This window comes from Micropterus dolomieu, linkage group LG09 (genome assembly GCF_021292245.1).
Source record: "Micropterus dolomieu isolate WLL.071019.BEF.003 ecotype Adirondacks linkage group LG09, ASM2129224v1, whole genome shotgun sequence".
Classification (NCBI taxonomy): domain Eukaryota; kingdom Metazoa; phylum Chordata; class Actinopteri; order Centrarchiformes; family Centrarchidae; genus Micropterus; species Micropterus dolomieu.
The window spans coordinates 23,619,465-23,638,987 of record NC_060158.1 but is presented as its reverse complement, the minus strand read 5'-3'; the positions used below and the strand labels follow the sequence as shown (position 1 = coordinate 23,638,987).

The window sequence follows — 19,523 nt, the reverse complement described above, 5'->3', positions numbered from 1 at the left end:
GATGCACCTCACCTGTATTACCCTGTCACATTCAGTTTGAGAAAAACACTGGGGCACCATGGCTGTTTCCACACACACAGCATTTTAAAACCGTAGGGAGATATGCAGATCCAAGACTGAGAAGTTTCTAAACCATGCTAGAGGGTATGCACAATGGAGAGGAGGGAGGAACTGACATTGGAAGTAGACTAACCTTAAATCATGTGTCCCCTTGCCCTCCCCTGATAACTGACATGGTACTTTGGTTATGAATGACTAAATTTTTCAGCTTATCAATTTTGACCAATGGATCCGTGTCAGAATTAAATAAACCCAGTCCTAAATTGATTTTTCATGAATGTTCATGATTCGTGTTGTACGGTGGATTTGTTGTATCCCGTTGATCCCATACTGCTCAATTTGAGAAGCGTGTTTTGTGGGGCTCGTGTGCCCTCTGGTGGCAGGATGTCGGCGTTATATGTTGACGTTTCCGTCTCCGGCAGACATATTGCTTACAGGAGCAAATTCTGGAAAGCTAGAAGAGAGAACGGATTTAAAATTGATTTATATCTTCACGACTTGATCACTCAAACCACATAGGACACGATGGGTAAGCTTCTCAGTAAATCGAGAGTACAGATATGCGTTCAGGTGGTAAAAGATTTGGCTGTGTCATCGGGGGTAATGATTGTGAAATCTTCATCCTGTCGTTCAGCTAGTTAGCTAACTCATTAGCTAGGTAGCTGAATAACGATGCTACGTAGTAGCGAAAGATGAGTTGCTATTTTACGCTAACATTAGTTCACTTGCTGTTACTGAGGTTATTTTAAACTGTCACCAAACTGTCTAGTCTTAGGACAGTGTTTTATATTATCAAATGACATACAAAGTGTAACTGTTACTAACACAATTCCAACCCGAGAAAACAACAAATGCCATTTGTTAGCTAACTTAAGGAAACTTGGCTAATGGCTAACTTAAATGTGAAGCTTTGTAAGTCACCGTCTTTTCTCACGTGGGAATAACTTACACACGTTTATCTTAGCTCTTAAGTTATTTGTCAGTTAAGTCAATACATTAGCGTGCTTATCAGCAATTGCAAAGTAACGTTATAATGTGCCTGTGTCTACGGTTCTGGTGTTTCTCTACAACACAGGTGTGGATAGCGGTAACGTTAGCTAGCTGTTGAGGTGCAGATGCATTTTGTTCTCTGCTGTTTAATGGCTGTGTACTTGGAAAGATACTTTTAACAACATTGAAAAGCGTATAAGTCACCACCTATAAGACGACACAATTTAATAGTCATAGTTATTAGGCACATATTTGTGTGTTGGTAACGCTAACGTTAGCTTAGCTAAGTTAGCTGTGTCATACAGACTTGCTCTTCAAACGCATAGAATTACACAGTAGTGTGATTATGTGGAGTTACTTGTTATTCTTTTGAAGATAAAGTGTATACAAGCTATTAAATTCCATACTAAAGAAAAACACGGGACATTTTTTGAAAGCTTGCTAACATCAGTGATGAATAGTAATGAGATATCTGACAGGACACACCGAAACCAGCGTGTACACGTGACCTCAGGGGTCCCCATGTTTTCCAGACTATTCCGGCAAGGGTTTGTGCATGTTTTTGTTTTCGTTGTTAAGTATTTTTCATTTGTGATGTACAGTAACATTATTTAAATAGACGAATGAAAGAGGGGCAGAACAGTTGTAACAGGAGTCCTGTTCTTCCCTTCCTCATGCTCCATTCGTTGATTTGTCACCAAAACAGGCTGTGCTCCACTTAGTCACACTAAATTAGGGGGTCAGGTTGGTTTCCCAAAATCTTACATGCAAGAAGTCATACTATATAGCGATGCATACTGTTTCAGATTTATTTACAGAGGTTGTGATATGTCTGCCGTTGATATTTCTGCCACCACTCTGCAACAGAGGGTTTCCAATCCACACCCATTGGTTTTAGATAGTGACAGAAATCTCAGCAGAGGCTAATCCAGAACCTCAACAAATAAAACAGAATCTATCAGCGTATCTGAATACAAATAGGTTTCAGTAGGAACATGACTTTTTCCTGATTTGAGTCCAGATACGCTTAAACACAACCCACCAATCTGCTTTCTCCCTGCTGTAGGTAGGGTCTCCTCTGAAATACCAATGTCGACACGTGTTCTCAGCAGGGCTATTTCTGTGCCATCCTGCCCAAACAGTGAACAGTCAGTGCAGTTCACATCCAGCAGCTAATCTAACTAACACAGTACAGAAATGAGAGCATCCAGCCGCAACCTGTGCTTATGTGCCATCCATGCCCGTGGCTTTACCATCTGCACACATTACACACATGCATAAGCCTTTTTAGGAGGCTGATTGTGCTAATGCCCTGAAACCATAACATGACCTCAATGTGCACCACTTGTTCCGATATTTAACCTCGGAAACCCCCGCTGTTACGATCGGGGGGGCTTTTGGCACAGAAGGTTGGCACCATCCTGCTTTGGTGGCAGGTTGCAATGTTGTCCCCACCTCTCTTTCTCTCCCCTGTTGCCCTGGGTGACTCAGGGTTCTGCTCAATGCCCTTTTCTGGTGGCATGACTGCACAAATGCTGAGAACGGGCAGTTTGTCCTGTGTGGGCACCAGTTTATGCTGATTCTGCGATTTAACTCTACTGAATAAATACATTTGTTCTGCCTGCCAGCTGAAAGGGTAGATGAAGAGCTTAACTGTGTGTGTGTGTGTGTGTGTGTGTGTGTGTATTTTTAGGCTGTGTTTTCCATGCCCCTATGAGCTTGTTTATACAAGGCCTTTTTATATATATATAGACATATGTACACACTGTTTAATCATCATGATCTATTATTAGAGATGTTAAGGGGAAACAAAAGCAAACTTTTTCTGTCACATGTTCACCTACTGTTTCCAACACATGGTGTACTCATGAAGTTCAACTTAGATGAAGCAAGTGGTACGCAACCTTTCCTGCTGTCTTAATCGTGATGTTTACCTGACTATGTCTGTGGCCCATCAGAGCCGTCAGCCAGTCCGGCCAAAGATAACTACAGGATGAACCGCTACAAGAACAAAGCACTGAACCCAGAGGAGATGAGGCGCAGGAGAGAGGAAGAGGGTATCCAACTCAGGAAACAGAAACGAGAGCAACAGGTATTACACAAAACCTGTCCGTGCCACTTTATTCCTTTATCTTCTTCTTTGACATTATATCAGTATGTAGTATACTGAAAATAGTCCGGCTTAACTGTCTCTGTGGACACAATTTTTGTATTCACAGCTTTTCAAGAGGAGGAACGTGGACATTCTCAATGAAGAGGAAACCATGTTCGAGAGTCCTCTGGTGGACTCCTACCTCAGCTCTCCAGTAACAGTGAGTGTCTACTTTTCTAATACCACTTGCACAACAAACAAATACAGGTTTATTTCCCCAATACATTTCTGATTTGGTAGTTATTGTTGTCTAGCCTGTTTTCCAGAGTTTGTGCTGAGTGGATCAAGTGTTTAGATTGCTTGTGCATGTATTGTTGCAGGAAGGAGTCATTACCAGGGACATGGTTGAGATGCTTTTCTCAGAGGACCCAGAGCTTCAGCTCGCCACAACACAAAAGTTCAGAAAACTACTTTCCAAAGGTACCTATTGTTTACTTACAGTGACTCTACATAACCGTGGTACCAGTCATGAGGTCACCACTGACAAAACAAAAATACTTACATCCAGTTTTACCTGTGTTCATTTCAGAGCCCAACCCACCAATTGATGAAGTTATAAACACACCTGGAGTAGTGGAGAGGTTTGTGGAGTTCTTGAAGAAAAGCGTCAACTGCACACTACAGGTCAGTTTGTAAAAACGCATGCACAGTACATGTTCCATGCCCAAATAGTGTACATTTAATATCTGTCAAGTGATAAATGTTGGTAAAGTGTCACCTGCCATGCTGGCTGGTAAACTTTATTTAAACAATAATGTATGCATCCCATTGAGGTAAATACACAAGCTGTGTTAGATTTTGTTGCTGCAAGGCACTATAAACTGTTATCAATTTATAGTGATAAGTCAAAGAAAGATAATGGCTCTGATTGGCCATCATTTTTTCTGTTCTGCACAAATCAGTGAGGCGTAAACTCTTATCTCCAAAACCTGAATGGCTCTCTGATGTGAAATGAATGGAAATGGTCATTTGTTGAGGTGACCCAATGTTCACATAAGGAGCCTAAAGATTCCTCTCACTTAATGTTAAGGCTCTGTTGTAAAACTGTTTAAAATTGTGCTTTTTTTTCCTATGACATTTTGTGCTCCCGCAGTTTGAAGCAGCTTGGGCACTGACCAACATAGCATCAGGTACATCAATGCAGACAAAGACGGTGATTGAGGCTGGAGCAGTACCGATCTTCATAGAACTACTTAACTCAGAATTTGAGGATGTGCAAGAACAGGTAACACATGGTGTGATAGGGAGAATAGATTGAGTCCATCTTGCCCATCGTTGTGTCTGTTTGTTTTGCTTTGTTTCACACTTATGCCCATAAGTAAAAAAGGTTTGGTGTGTGTTTTTTTTCCCCCCCTGCAGGCTGTGTGGGCCTTGGGGAATATTGCAGGGGATAGTGCAGTCTGCAGGGACTATGTGCTGAACTGCAACATCCTTCCACCACTATTAATGTAAGCTCATGTTCTTGTATTCAGTCCTTTAGCTTTCCTACCAGTAGTAATAATAATAATAATGTGTTTCTGATACTATCTCATTTGTCATTTCAGGCTTCTGACCAAATCCACTAGATTGACCATGACTAGGAATGCAGTGTGGGCTCTGTCTAATCTCTGTAGAGGAAAAAACCCTCCACCTGCTTTTGAAAAGGTATCACTTCGCCTCATGAAGACTAAACCAAAAATAACTGATAATTTCAGATCAGGCCTGCTACTTTTTAATTTTCAACATTTTGCTATGGACAAAGCATACATAGTGGTTAACACTGCTTGGATACACAATCATGTGTAGGAAAAAGCCTGTATTTGTCAGGGGAAAACTCTGCAGTGTACTTCATTCTCCACCATACTTTAGTGTTTACTCAATAATTTAATTGGCTTTCCCTTAAGTTCTCTTCTCCCCACACTAATAGACGCGCACACCTCTGCTGCAGACACAGTGGCGTGCCCCGCTTCTTTCTGTCTCTTTCTCCATGAATGTGTTGGCTCTGACTTTCTCCATCAGGACTACGTTTTATAAAGTCGCAGAAAAGACACAGAAGTCACCTTCTAGATTTTTCCACCTGCTATTCCGTTTACAGCACCAGGTGTCCCACATGTGGAGGAGGCTTGTTAACTACATAGCCTATGAAAAATGAAACCAGTGTGGTAGCTAACAAATTGCATCCGACCTGGTCCGTGCTTGTAAAATATTCAGCAACAATAAAAACTGTCTCTGTGTTTCTCTGTAAAATGCTAAAATGGGTCACCAAATATACTTGGGTGGCCGTTAATAATAATAATATAATAATCCTTATTTGTAGAGCACTTTTCAAAAACAAGTTACAAAGTGCTTTAACAAGTGTAAAGAAATATACCTGGGCCAAGTAAAGTCTATGTGTGGGGAAACCTTGGAAAGCCATTCAGTGTGAGAAAAATCCTGGTCAGGTGCAAGGTCACACAGTACAGTTGGGTTACCTATATTTATCCATTTAACTAACTATAAATGTCCCAGTCTCCATGAAAAGTATGTACATGCACAGTTTGCTAGTTTTTTCTTCTGAATGACAATTTTCATTGAACAGAACTTTGGCCAGGCTACTTTTACCCCCCCAACTGCTTATCTGCTGAAAAGTTTCTCTTGATGTGTGGCTCTTTTGGAGTTGTTGGATTCATGTTGTTTCTCATCAGAAATATGTTTTGTGTGCTGTCTAGGTGTCACCCTGTCTGCCAGTACTCTCCAGGCTTTTATTTAGCAGTGACCCAGACTTGCTGGCAGACGCCTGCTGGGCCCTGTCCTACCTCTCGGACGGCCCCAATGACAAGATTCAGGCTGTCATCGACTCTGGCGTCTGCAGGCGCCTTGTAGAGTTACTCATGTAAGTTCAGCTACACTCACTATTGTCTTTGTCACAGTATATGTAACCTGAGCCCTGTTTCAGAAAGCAGGCTTAACAAACTCTGAGCTTATCCCTAAGCGCTGGGTTGATTGAGCCTGAGGTGGGAAACTCTGAATTTTCGGTTCCAGAACAGCTGATCAGAATAAGTTCAATCAACTCTGAGTATGTTGAGCCTGATTGAAGCGCGTGCGTCGGGATGGAAAAAATGCCATCATCATGTGCGAAGATCTGAGCATACATCGATGACAGATTGATCATAAAAGCGGTCATGTTCAAGATCATGTTTGGGTAAAAAACAAATAGCCGATCTAACCGGAATTTTAAAGTTTTTAAAGATAGAAGAGAAGAAGTAAATGCGTTCAGATATGTGCTTTGATATCGACAGAATGAATGAGGAAATGAAACGGTATGCCAGACAGCCGCCTCAGGCTTCGCAGGAGGGGAGGAGTTAAAGGAAAAACTGACGGTTTTCCAACTTATCCTGTGAACCTAACCTCCTCCTGAGGAGGTTAGGTTCACAGCATCAGTTGCCAGAGTTACTGATCTAGGGATTATCTGATCTCGCTCTCTGAAACGGAAAACCCAGAGTTTCCCTTATTTCAGGCTTAACATACTCAGAATTTTCACTAATCCCACTTTCTGAAATGGGGCCCTGTAAATACTTAAAATTCTCTCTCTCTCTGTTAAACCTCCCGTTCTGCAGGCACACTGACTATAAGGTGGCCTCCCCTGCCTTGAGAGCTGTAGGAAACATTGTAACTGGAGATGACATCCAGACACAGGTGAGAGTATATTATGTTTGTTTTATTGTCCTACCTTTGTCTGTCCGTGATGTGGAAAATATTGATAAGAAAATAGAATCAACTGTAAAATGCGGAATATTCTGGAATCTGCCAAAATGCGGATGCTACTTATAAAAATCAGGATTTTACCTAATATTACAAGTGTTTCTTCTCACAGCACTTAAGCTAAACAAACAGAAAAACTATGCTGCTGTGTTTTGGTGTCATTTAAGGGTGCTGCTTCTCTCCTCTGCTCTCAGTGTCTGTATTTAAGTGATGGGCTCAGTGACTCCTCCACTTCACACACACATACTGTCATATCGAAGAGTTGGAGTGCTAGCAAGAGCTCATCACTTCAACAAACTCTCGAAAGTGCAGCCACATCGGCAGATGGAAAAACACGAGCTCGTTGAAGACTAGCTGTATGGGCGGAGTCAGATATTCTGTTAGGAAAAGTAAAAAAAGCTACGTCTGGTCCTATGGTCCAGTCAAGCTTTGTAAAAAAAGTAGGAGAGTTGTCCTCGTGAGAGTAGCCTCTTTCAGATCAACTCCTACCATGTGTTCAGCAGCATATGGAGGCTGTCAAGTAATAACTTATTAGTGGACAATTTACAATGGGCCTACAATTATTGCATCAATGCATTCATTGTGAAGTGTCCTCTATTAAATACTTTTTTAATACCCTACTGCTGCAGCACATTTATTTTTAACTGTCTCCATAAATAATTATACATTTGAATATTTCTTTATATGTATTTGCATGATACATCATATTCAATGATATGGATTAAATTTGTAATATTTTCTTATTGTTGAAATTGTATGCAACCACCACATGATTACACACTCTTTCTGATGACAAAATGTGCTTGAATTGTAAAACACAGAATTCAGAAAAATTTACAGGGAAAAGATGGAATTTGGAATGGAGGTAGGGTTTATTACAGGACTTTGTCTAATAGTTAGCAGGAGGACAATGAAGTAGTAGAGTGCAGATACATAAGCTGTATTTGTTAGTAGGATAAATTCATTCTCTCTCTCTATCTATATATATATATATACACACACAACTTACTCGTGAACCTGTCTTTAATTTGTTTGTTTTTTTATGTTATGTACCCACTCTGCTGCTGTGTGTAGGTGGTGTTGAACTGCTCAGCCCTGCCCTGTCTGCTGCACCTTCTCAGCAGTGCTAAAGAGTCCATTCGTAAAGAGGCATGCTGGACCATCTCAAACATCACAGCAGGAAACCGAGCACAAATACAGGTGACACACACACAAAAAGCATTTAACTAAAATGGGGGACAAACCTGCAGAATTTTCAGTTTAGCCAAGAAAAGTCAATACATTGGGTTGGGTTCGTGGGGGATGACTTTGATCACTTTGCCCCTGATATTCCATTCTGATATTTAAAACACCCTGTATTTTTCTTTAGTCTGTTGGACATGAAACAACTGCTTCTTTCTGGTTAAACATTGCCCTAATACAGTTACTGTAGCTTTGTGACATTGTTTTCCTGCATGATGAGGAATTCTTACAGCCTCTACCCTTTCTTGAAACCAGTAAATTAACGGTAAAAGGTCACAGTAAATAGTCACTTTGCAATTATTCATGGTAACCCGCTATCTGACATTTTCCTCAGGTAATCCTCCCCACCCATGGTAGCAGAAATGTTTACTTAGGTGCTATGTTGTTTTGCGATGACATAAATGTCAAAATGAATGACACTGTAATAATTTTCTTTGAGAAGAACAGAAATATTAGGAAACCCACTTTACTGCAGATTGAACCGAATGTGTTGAAATGTCAGAACTATAGAGTATTTTGACCTTATGTAATCACTGGAGTGTTACATATGCTGGCTCCACACTAGTGGATAACTGGGGCAATTTTGGGTCTGATTCACCCCTCCCGACAATCACAGGGGCGCTCCTGATCCGAGTTTGGTCTGAACAGATTATCTGGCCAAACGATCCTGTAGTGTGAGGGGTTTACAGACATAATGTTAATGTTACTGACTGAAGCCTCCCCGATTTCAAATCGTTTATTTCCTATAGTGTGAAAGGAACAACAATGGAATATTGAGGGAAAACCTGCAATAGCCTATGAGAGCAAGACTAAGAGCTATCAAATGGAAAATTTGATTCTGTGAATGTAATTCCACATTGGTCAGTTTTATTACTTTGTTATATTCCAAACATTTATCTATAATAAAGACCACATAGTGTTTGGCTTGAGATTGGTTTCTGAAATAGACGTAGAGGCTGATAGGTCCACCTGTCAATTCATTACAGTCCTTTCAGGCCCACGACCCAGTAACTAGGGCTGCATGATTTGGAGAAAAGGTCATATTGCAATTGCAATTCGATTTTAATGGAGCAAATGGTACTATGAGTCTACTTGCTTAATTATCAAGGACTGCGAAAAATACTGACATTTTGAAGTGTCTTTCTCAACATGAACAAAGTTAAACAATCAACAATATTAATAACAATAACAAGTAAAACAGATGTAAAACAGAACAAGGGAGCATGTTGCTCTATAGAGGAGGTGGCTAGAAGCAGCACATATCTGTCTAATGCAGAGTCTCTATCCACAACCTGGAGGAGGAACTGTACATAAGTGTATTAAATAGTATAATGTTTAGTTAATAGTTTAATGATAGTATAACAATAATGCATTAAATACTACATTCATTAGAATTTCATATAGTAGTATACTTTTTTACCACTAGTTGAATATTAAATCCAGTTACAGCCATTTCATTTCTGTGGGTATTTTATTTTTTTTATTTGATCAAAAAACTCTACATAGGTCTCTAATTTGTTAATGCTAAGTACTAACTTGACAGTAATCATTGTTCAACATTTATTGATTTGCTGTAGCATGTCAAACGTTTTTTAATGACACGTCCCATCCAGGCTGTGATTGGTCGTTTGACGAAAAGTGATTGACAAGCACGTCGCCTCTGTGAAAAGTTGAACATGTAGAACAACGATGGCCAGAGAGCCAAACTCAAACCTTCTTATCTTCTCCCAATTTTCTTCTTTGTCTTACCTCTTCAGCTGCTGCCGACGTCTCTCTGTCACAGAGCGTTTCTCTCTGTGCTCCGGTGACTCGTCCGAATATGTTTTGAACGAATAACGGCGGGGTGGGGAGGGGGGTTACTGTAGGCTGTTGTCTTAAAAGTTACTCGTGCACTGCTCATAAATCATTTTTCTGATTGCACGTAGGCTTATCTGTTTTTAGAGGCACATGCGGGAGCCCGGTGTGGGCGGAGATAATGAGCAGACTGCAGCGCATACACAGAAGAGTGTCTCACACTTTTACTGTTTTATTAAATCGCACACCTTTTGCGGTTATATAATCGCATATGATGACATTGTGATTGCGATTAGATTAATTGTGCAGTCCTACCAGTAACTAAGACAAAATGGGCCGCACACATTGCTTTTGTTGTCTCTGTTCACCAGGGTTAGGTCGGTAAGTATGGCATAACTGTGTTGAAGCTGCTTGAGACACCCCTGATTTCATATCATCCTGCTCCGCAGACGGTGATTGATGCAAACATCTTCCCAGTGCTGATCGACATCTTACAGAAAGCGGAGTTTAGGACCAGGAAAGAGGCGGCCTGGGCCATCACCAACGCCACCTCTGGAGGAACACCTGAACAGATCAGGTCAGACTTGCAGTAAATAAACAGTATGCTACAAATCCCTCTCAGCTAATACCAAGAATGATTTGAATGAGAGTGCTTGTGATTTATCATCTCTTAATTTCAATAAGTTAATCATATCAGTACCAGATCAGTTGGGTCTACTAAATAGAGTGGTCAGTTGAAAGTGTTTGTTGATCAAGTGATGGCTGTGGAGTGTGGACGCATGATTAGCACATTGTCTAGTAGTTGAAAGAATTTTTAAAAACCACTTGGAGTGACAGATAGTAAACATGTTTAGGTGTTTAATATGTATCTGTTCATAAATTAACACAAATCTTTTCCTGACAGCTAGTGACTGAAAATATTTCAGAAGTAAAAATATGAAGTGACATACTGGAAATGAAGATTCCCATGGAGAAATTAGGTGGTTTTAAAAACAAACAAACAAAAAAAAAGGAATACTATGCACAAGGCAGTGCCATGGTTCTGAATATTCAGGCGTTGATAGGAATCATCGAGAATTATTAGCTTAATTACAATGAAGCAAATTGGGACTTAAATAAAAACTGAAGTGTATTAAATCTCAATCTTTTATGTTGATGGGACTTTCTGAGCCGTAGTCCTGACAAAAATATAAGGTTCCTATAATAAGTGCAACACTAATAATTTGTCCCTCCAGTTATTATTCATTGTCCTAATTTGATTTGCAGGATACTCGTGCTATGAGTTTTGTAACTACAGTTCCCGTAATTTGAGGGCTTTGGAGATGTAAACAGGAAGTGTACAGTAATGTTGGCAAGGAAGCAGTTACTTAGCTGTTGGCAACAACTTCAACTGATATGTGTAAATTTTGGAAAATGGTCACCATTTAAAAATATGCCAAATATATTGAAGAAAGCTGGAAAACATGATTCTCAGCCAACTTCTATAGTTAGAAAGAGCGTCTTTCTTTCTGTGACTTCATAATGAATGAATGGGCGTTTGTTTGCGATGGACATCGGAGATAATGAACTGTGCTAGTGGTGTGCTTGGAAATGTCACACTGAATCTAAAAGTGTGTGTGTGTATGCGGTCAGATCTCGCAGAGTTATGATTGCGAGAACAAGGAGTACAATCTTTGACACTAATTCCAGTAGTCAGTTGTTGCTCCAACTGTTGACCATGTTGATACGCTGGCCAAACTGCAATAACTAACTTCCAGTTGTGTTTGACAACACAGCGGGATGCACTTGTCCCTTTCACCTTAAACAGTATCTTTGCTGAGCCTGGGGAGGCACACCTCACAGTTTGAAACCCTCTAATCTGGATAAAGAACACTGCGTTGTAAATGGAAAAAGTGACCTTGAAATAGAGCTGCAATGATTAGTCGATCGCAAGAAAATTAATCGCAAACTATTTCGATTAATCGGTTCAGACATTTTTTTTTAAAGCAAAAATGTGGAAAATTGCTTGTTTAATCTTCTTAAATGTAAGGAATTGTCTTTGGGTTGCAGACTGTTAGTTGGACAAATTTTGGTCACTTTGGGCTCTGCTGAATTGTAATGAGCATTTTTCACAATTTCTTGACCTTGACAACGATTAGTCGATTAATCGTGAAAATAGTCTACAGATTAGTCGATAATCATGAGCAATGTACAATCCTGAGTCAAATTCCTCGTATGTGTACACATACCTGGCAATAAAACTGATTCTGAAATAATCATTAGTTGCAGCCCTACCTTGAAATTAAACATTTAAGAATCAATCTGACGTGTGTGTGTGTGTGTGTGTTTGTGTGTGTGTGTAGATATCTGGTGAACCTGGGCTGCATTAAGCCCCTATGTGATCTGCTGACCGTCATGGACTCTAAGATCGTTCAAGTAGCGCTCAATGGGCTGGAGAACATCCTGAGGCTGGGCGAGCAGGAGGCCAAGCAGGAGAACAACGGCACTGGAGTGAATCCTTACTGCAGCCTCATTGAAGAAGCCTATGGTACTGTACACAATGTCCATACAAACACATTGGGATGAAACGATTAACGGTAAACTGTGGTAAAATTCCCGACAGTTATTATTAACGTACACATTTTAATTACCATGATAACCAGGTACGGTTAACCGCGCTGTTATAATCTCACAGCAAACAGTGTCCAGCGTCTCCCAGAAGCAGGCGCGCATGCGCAGAATGCAACGTGGGTTTGTTTGGGTCATAGACAACACTGTGAAGATTTTTCAGTCACTCTGAAATCCGGTCGTATTTTAGTTTTTATGAGAGCGCTAAAGGAAACTTGATTGAAGAAAATGACCTTATAGTGAACGCAGGGTGAGTTAACTTGTAGCTTTGGTTTGTCTCTCTGACCTGCTAACAGCGTGTAAACTGAAGCTCTGTGTTGCTGCTCTTGTAAAAACGCTACACGTTCTGTTGCTGTGTGCGTCGTGTGTCGGCAGAGTCTATTTGTCCACTGCACATGATAACACGTTACGCTGTTTAGTCAACCAACCAGCATATTTAGAAACGCTACAGACTCTTCTGCCGTCAACTGCATGCATGTCACGGTTCCTCACAGGTCTATTTCAAGTAGCCGGCTATTTAAAAACGATAATAATCTTTATGTGGTGATGAATTATCCGAAGGTCCTGCGAGGTGCGAACAACTCGGCATAACACCGTGAAGCTGAGGATCGGTCTCTTCAAACTGTCTCTGCAAATGTTCCTCCACTGCCACTGCACACACACACGCTACGCTTACACATGCGCACTGACAACCCAGGGTTAGGGTTACAATTTTGGATTTATTCACACTCTTTAAAAACATTTATTGAAAGTTTTATTCTTTTTACATGTTTATTTACAGCATTAAATATTGAAATGTATACTGTAATAGCCTGTATATTAAGTTATTGGGAGAAAACTGGTAGTTCTATGTAAAATCACACGTTGAGCACCCCCACATAACCAAAATGGCATGATCCTTGTTTCCGCTGCGATCCTTCGACTGTGAGATTGACTCCGCCCATCGAAGCATCAAATCTTCGACTAGTCAGTTTTTGGGCTCATTACAGTTACTATCACTGTCTTCTATAGACTGTTTTCATGTAATTGTCCACGGGATCATTGTATGACCTATGTAATATAAAATCTTGATAACGCACACTTAGATGATTTTCATATGTTTACAAAAGGTATTTGCTGTTTTATTTTTTATGCAAACAAAATGGCAATTGTATTTATAGTTTTCAATATAAAACTTGTTGAAATGGTTTCAGTGTGTGTACCAGTACATTTTAATGTTTTTTTGGCACATTCTTACAATACCATGATACTACTGATAACCGTGATAATTTTGGTCACTATAATCGTGATATGAAAAATTCATACCGTTTCATCCCTAAAACACATGCATACTGAAAACCCATATGATAAGGGTTTGATTTACTGTGTATCATCATATAAGAAGCTGGTAAGAGCAGACATGCTGCAAATCTTTCTTTTCAAAGCACACTAAGAGCACCGTGTATTGAAACCCAGAATAGTGAAAACATCTTGTCAAGGATAAAACATCACCAAAACATGTTTCATTCCTTTTGGTATTGAACACATTATGCAGAACTGATCAGTGCATCAGTGTTAAAGAATTTTGCCTTAACAAAATATAGTCTAAAGTTAAAGGTTTCCTGATTTAGATGAAACGATAAGCCTACGCGTAGCCACGTACGCCGTAGCCCGACACGCTCTTCCCCCAAAATGTGATCCATTCGGTCGATAACATTTGAAAAGTCTAGAAGAGCTGCACAATTATCGTTTTAGCCCCATTCAAGTTAGTGTAGGGCTAAAACGGAAGTTAGCCAGCTTGATCAGTAAAAGTCAACACTGCAGGTGCTATATCGCTACTGCTAACTATGGCAAGTATATACCAAGTATAAATGCATGACTACATGCGTAGCTTACACCATAGACTACGGTTTTCACTCTGCGCAGAAGTATAAATCAGGCACACTGAGCCAACTTTAGATATATGACAGTTTTACATACTTTATGCTACAGACAAATTCCGGTCCGTACTCATAAAGTGTTAGTCCTAAGCATTAGTCCTACTCAGCAGTGACTGGCTCGATCTGATTTTCCTTTTTCGAAAAGAAAAGCTTATTATTTTGCCAATGTACATTCATCTAACATGACTTTTTTTCCAGGTCTTGACAAGATAGAGTTCCTCCAGAGCCACGACAACCAGGAGATCTACCAGAAGGCCTTTGACCTGATTGAGCACTACTTCGGGGTGGAGGACGAGGACAACAGTCTAGCCCCTCAGGTGGACCAGGCCAACCAGCAGTTCCTTTTCCCCCAGCAGGAGGCCCCCATGGAGGGCTTCCAGTTATAAGTCAGCACCTTCCTCCTCTAAAATACCCCAATTAACCCACTCCATACCTCCCCACCTCATGGAGGGTCCCTAGTTACCTGAGTCATACCTTTGTATGATTCCCCCCCCAAATCCTCCCCAAGCAGACTGATGTGTTACATGGCCAAGGGGAGAGCTCCACACAAACTCCATTACATTTAGAAGAGGACGTGATCACGTCATAGCCCAAAGTGTGAGTCTGCCCTGGCTTAAAACGCACACACAGACATCTTCCATCTGCCATTTGATAGCTCTTAGCCTCATTGGCAGTAACAACGGTTGGTCAATATCTTTATATATACTTTAATTGCTTTTCTAATGGGACATTCCTATATTCAGGATTACTCATGCATCCCCATGCAAAGTCCACCAACAGGGGTGCATGAGGTGAAATATGCCCAGATCTTGATGTCATATGTTTGACTTAATGCAAATCAAAGAAAAAAACACGTAACAAGGTTCCTTTTAGTTATTTTCCCCCCAACCCTTATTTATCTTATTTTTTTTTTTGTGTTTGTGATTTTTGTCTTTTTTCTTTATTGGCTTAGGGCTGGTCTCTGCATATCTGCTGATTGGGAGGGTGTGGGGGGGATCTTATCTGTATGTGTGTTCAGAGGCACACATTTCCACCCAAAGTCCAGGGCTTCTACTGTCCTGATGCCCAAGCTAAGAATAAGAAGTGTTTTTTCATCTATTAACATTTTTCTAAGTGGGACAAATTTCGGGGGGGGGTGTTCAGGTAGGAAGAAGTGTAAACATTTAGATAACTGTCTGAACTAAGGAAGGGCTTTGGGATGGAATATTGGAAAAGGGATTGGGTTTTGAGATATCTTGAAGAGATCTAGAAGGAAAAAGAGGGTGGTATAGCTAGAGATCCGATGTTTGTCGTGTGCTGTGTTATTAATAACAATACATTTGAATAATGAAGTGATCTAACCATTAAACAAGGCATAGCTGGGGATTTAGGGGGGAAACGTCGGCAGCAGCAGCAAACCAAACTTATTTTTATATTTATGAATGAATTCAAGGGATTGCAGATGTTTAAAGTAGGGTGAAATACCACGTGAGGTACAGAGATGTCATGGGAATTTCATCAGACAAAACAATTATAGTTTTGTTTTTCTGAGCTCAGTGTAAACAGGTTGCTGCTGGTTAGCTAGGCCCTGTGCCTCCCCTCCCCACCCCCCAGATTTATGTGGTAGGGTTTTTGCATGGTGTTCTTACCCTGCCTGCAGTCACTGAGTATCCCTGGCCAAACGTAGACAGTTGGCACAGAGAGACGGAGAATAGTGTGAAGAAATACTGTGAGACGTTGCAGTACACTGCTCAGCGTTCCTTGTTGTCCTGGAGTTAAAAAACAGGAAGTGGGTTTGGTGACGTTAACGGTGATAGTGTTTTGTATAGTGGTAGAATTAATATATAACCTATGGCATTCTATTTCACTATATTTTTGAGGAATTGGAATGACAACTGTTAATGATTTTGCATGGGTCCGTTGTCATATGTAGGTATTGGTGTAAATAGCCTATCCTCTGCCTGGCTAGGAGAGTCTACGCCGCTTCTTTGTCCCCATGTGGGTCTAAAAAAACAACCAGAGTTTGGCTAGGGATATATCTCTGACAAGTGACGAGCCTAACTGCAACAAAAAATTCAAGTATAAATATATATTTGAATTTTGATGTATTTGCATTATATATATATATATATATATATATATATATATCTCTACATATATATATTTGCGCACACTTCATGCACACTTGCATACAACACCAGCAGACACTGTACACACACCTCACATAGATGAGTGGCTAGTAGCAAGTAAAATAGTTTCCATAGTCTTTGGATTAAAAGAAAGTAGTTCTTTCTGTTTTTCAGTTTAAAGTTTTGCTTTTCTCCAAGTGTGAAAATGAACATTTTGGCTGGGGTTTTTTTTGTTTGTTTTTTTTTGTTTCAGAGCACTTAGTATTTTTCTTTATTTATAAAAATGTTGCCCTTGGTTCAGTTTTATTTAAGATGATTTTCTGGCTTAATTGAGACAATGAAAATTGATGTTTCTTCAATTCAGAAGTTATTCGGAACACACGTAGGTCTTATGGAAACTTTTTGTTTGTTTCTAGCCACATGACTTATGTTGGTTTTAAATTAGCCCTGTAAACCCTGATCTCAGATCAGCTATGTGTGTGACAGAAGCTGATCATGGATCAGGGTTTAGGCTTTGTGGATGAAGCAGAACTGTGGTCGTGTGATGTTTGACTGACGGGCACTGTGTGAGGAAAAGGTTCATTGACTCTGTGACTATGTCCCCATCAGAATCTGGGAGCCCCTGTTCTGTGGATTACTGAGCCAGCCCTATTTTTCCAATTGGTTATTTTCGGTTTTAAGTTGTTGTTTTTTTCACAGGACTTTAGTCTGTGCAGTATAGTCATAGTATAAGCGGCTGTTACTACATGCAACACAAATATTTTGAGCATTAATTGACTGAATGAGTAACGGGTGTTGGTGAGGCTCCCTGTTGTTGCTTCATGAGTTTTTGAGATGTTATCCACAGAACACGTGTGCTCCTAGATGACACGAGAGTTTAAATCATGAATAATTGAGCATCAAGAACTGACCTCTACATGACCGATGTGTAGAGCAGCATTTATAACGGAACGATATCATGGCCAATTCTGTGCTTGGCCTACAAATAATGCCAGAATTGCAATGTTTAAAAGGAAAGGAGAGGGGAAAAAAATGATCAGTACATCAACCAGGAAAAAAAATATTTATATTTCTGAAAATTGAAAATGCACTCCTATTCACAAAAGTGCCAATCCGACCAACAAAGACTGGAGGTTCTTATGTATCTGTCTTTGACTTATAGATTATTTTCTTTATCTTTTATTTACTTGAATGTGCACACATTTTGTGCAAAACATTGCTGCTCTATTTTCCTTATCTTTAAAGTTACATTATTTGCCATTGTTTCTTTGGAAAAGTGGCGTTCTTTACTGTGGGCAACTTAAAACAAAAAAAAAAACGAATTCATTTAAGGTAGCGTAATTGTCTGAGGGGGGGTTACTTGATTTATTGCATAAAACTGGTCTTTCCAGCTACTTGCTGTGATGGTCCCCACTATTACAGTCTTCAAATGGTTTTCACTGTGCAGAGCTAAGCTGCAGATATTTTTGGAATTAAAGAATTGATTTCATGTTGCACAGTGGAGCATAATATTGAGCATTTTCTTGATGTCATGGCATTAGCAAGTCCCTCATTGTGCAAAAAGAGACTTTGCGCTAATACAAATATTGTGGTACTTACATGTGGCACATGATGCAAATTGAGGAAACTTAAGCGACTATCATAGCAGACAATTGCAGGTACTAACCTTATTGTCTTAGTTTACCAAAGTTTTATCTAAAGGCTGGTTGAAATTATTTTCTCTTTTGTTTTCAGTAGTTCATGTAATTGGCTTGTGTTGACCCAGTCACTATGACTACGAGAGTGTTTCAGGCCATTTCAAATGTGCTTCTTTTCATTAGAGGCTGCAATAGCCCAGTCCCTCTCTTCTCAGTTGTATTTTTTCTGTTAGTACTGTTTAGAGAGTTAGAAAATCTGCAAACTAATCCAGAAGACTGCAATAACTATTGTCCAAAATCAGGCACCCCAGAGGCAAATATCCACCTACACACTGCTCTCACAGGTGACACCCCTCCCATGAGGTGGATCTAACGGCGGGCAACTACTTTACCTTTTTCTAAGATAAAATCTGGGATTCAGAAATTGTGCAGTGATTTACATTAAAAAGTATTACAAGTTAAACTATATGTATTTTCTGATACATTGACAGGGATTCAGATGCAATTGTAATCACTTCTGAGAAGTGGAGAAAAAAGCCTCATTAGAACATGTCACAGGAAAAAAATAGACAATAAAATAGGAGGTGAGGATACAAGCCTTTTCTGCTTTTCTTGATCTTTTTCCTGATCAGGATATTCTGGGCTATATTTTTGGATAATTGTGTTTAGAGTAAAAGTTTGTCCTAGTCTGGCTGCATGATCAGGAACCTTGTAATCTATGGGGGAATGAACAGACATCACTAAATATCTCAAATCTGACTTGTCTTCCGTCCTAGAAGCCGTTCATGTCTATCAAAATCTAAAGCCATGCTTGGCTTGGTCAAGTAATGTTGTCTACGCTACAAATGTTTACAATGCTACATGTTTGTAAAATACTTTTCATATGCCATCACTGACCAGTCCTGATGTATTTTCTGCTCTGGTCCTCTCATTTCTTTTACATGTATTTATTTTCTCTATTCTTGTTCATGATTTTTCATTTGCTCAAAATTACCCATCTGAAACTGTGACTTGACTTGACTTTACCGACGGTATGAATGAGTGACGAGAAATACACTTCAACTGAACATGACACACAAACATGAACATGGGGAAAAAATGCATACAGGAAACAGCAACAATATTAAAAATGTAAAGAAAATGTATTGAATTTAAAATTGTTCAGTGGAAATACTGTAGAAAACAAATAAAGTTATGTTACAACCCTTTAATGAAAATGTTTCTTCTTTCATCACTGGAATGTTACTGTACTACAATATATACGGTACTGAACTGACTAGCAAGTCAGTGACTT

At 39.8% G+C, this 19,523-nt stretch overlaps 1 protein-coding gene across 1 annotated transcript; it reads left to right on the top strand.

Moving 5' to 3' along the window:
* The first annotated feature begins 461 nt into the window (after nucleotides 1-461).
* On the top strand, nucleotides 462-19,359 carry kpna6 (karyopherin alpha 6 (importin alpha 7)). The gene is made up of 14 exons (XM_046058473.1): nucleotides 462-589; nucleotides 3,009-3,142; nucleotides 3,270-3,362; nucleotides 3,523-3,622; nucleotides 3,732-3,826; nucleotides 4,296-4,427; nucleotides 4,562-4,650; nucleotides 4,747-4,846; nucleotides 5,890-6,053; nucleotides 6,778-6,856; nucleotides 7,997-8,122; nucleotides 10,408-10,535; nucleotides 12,301-12,485; nucleotides 14,683-19,359. The coding sequence occupies exons 1-14, from the start codon at nucleotides 586-588 to the stop codon at nucleotides 14,868-14,870; spliced, it is 1,617 nt and encodes a 538-aa protein (XP_045914429.1). The 5' UTR covers nucleotides 462-585; the 3' UTR covers nucleotides 14,871-19,359.
* The last annotated feature ends 164 nt before the right edge of the window (nucleotides 19,360-19,523 follow it).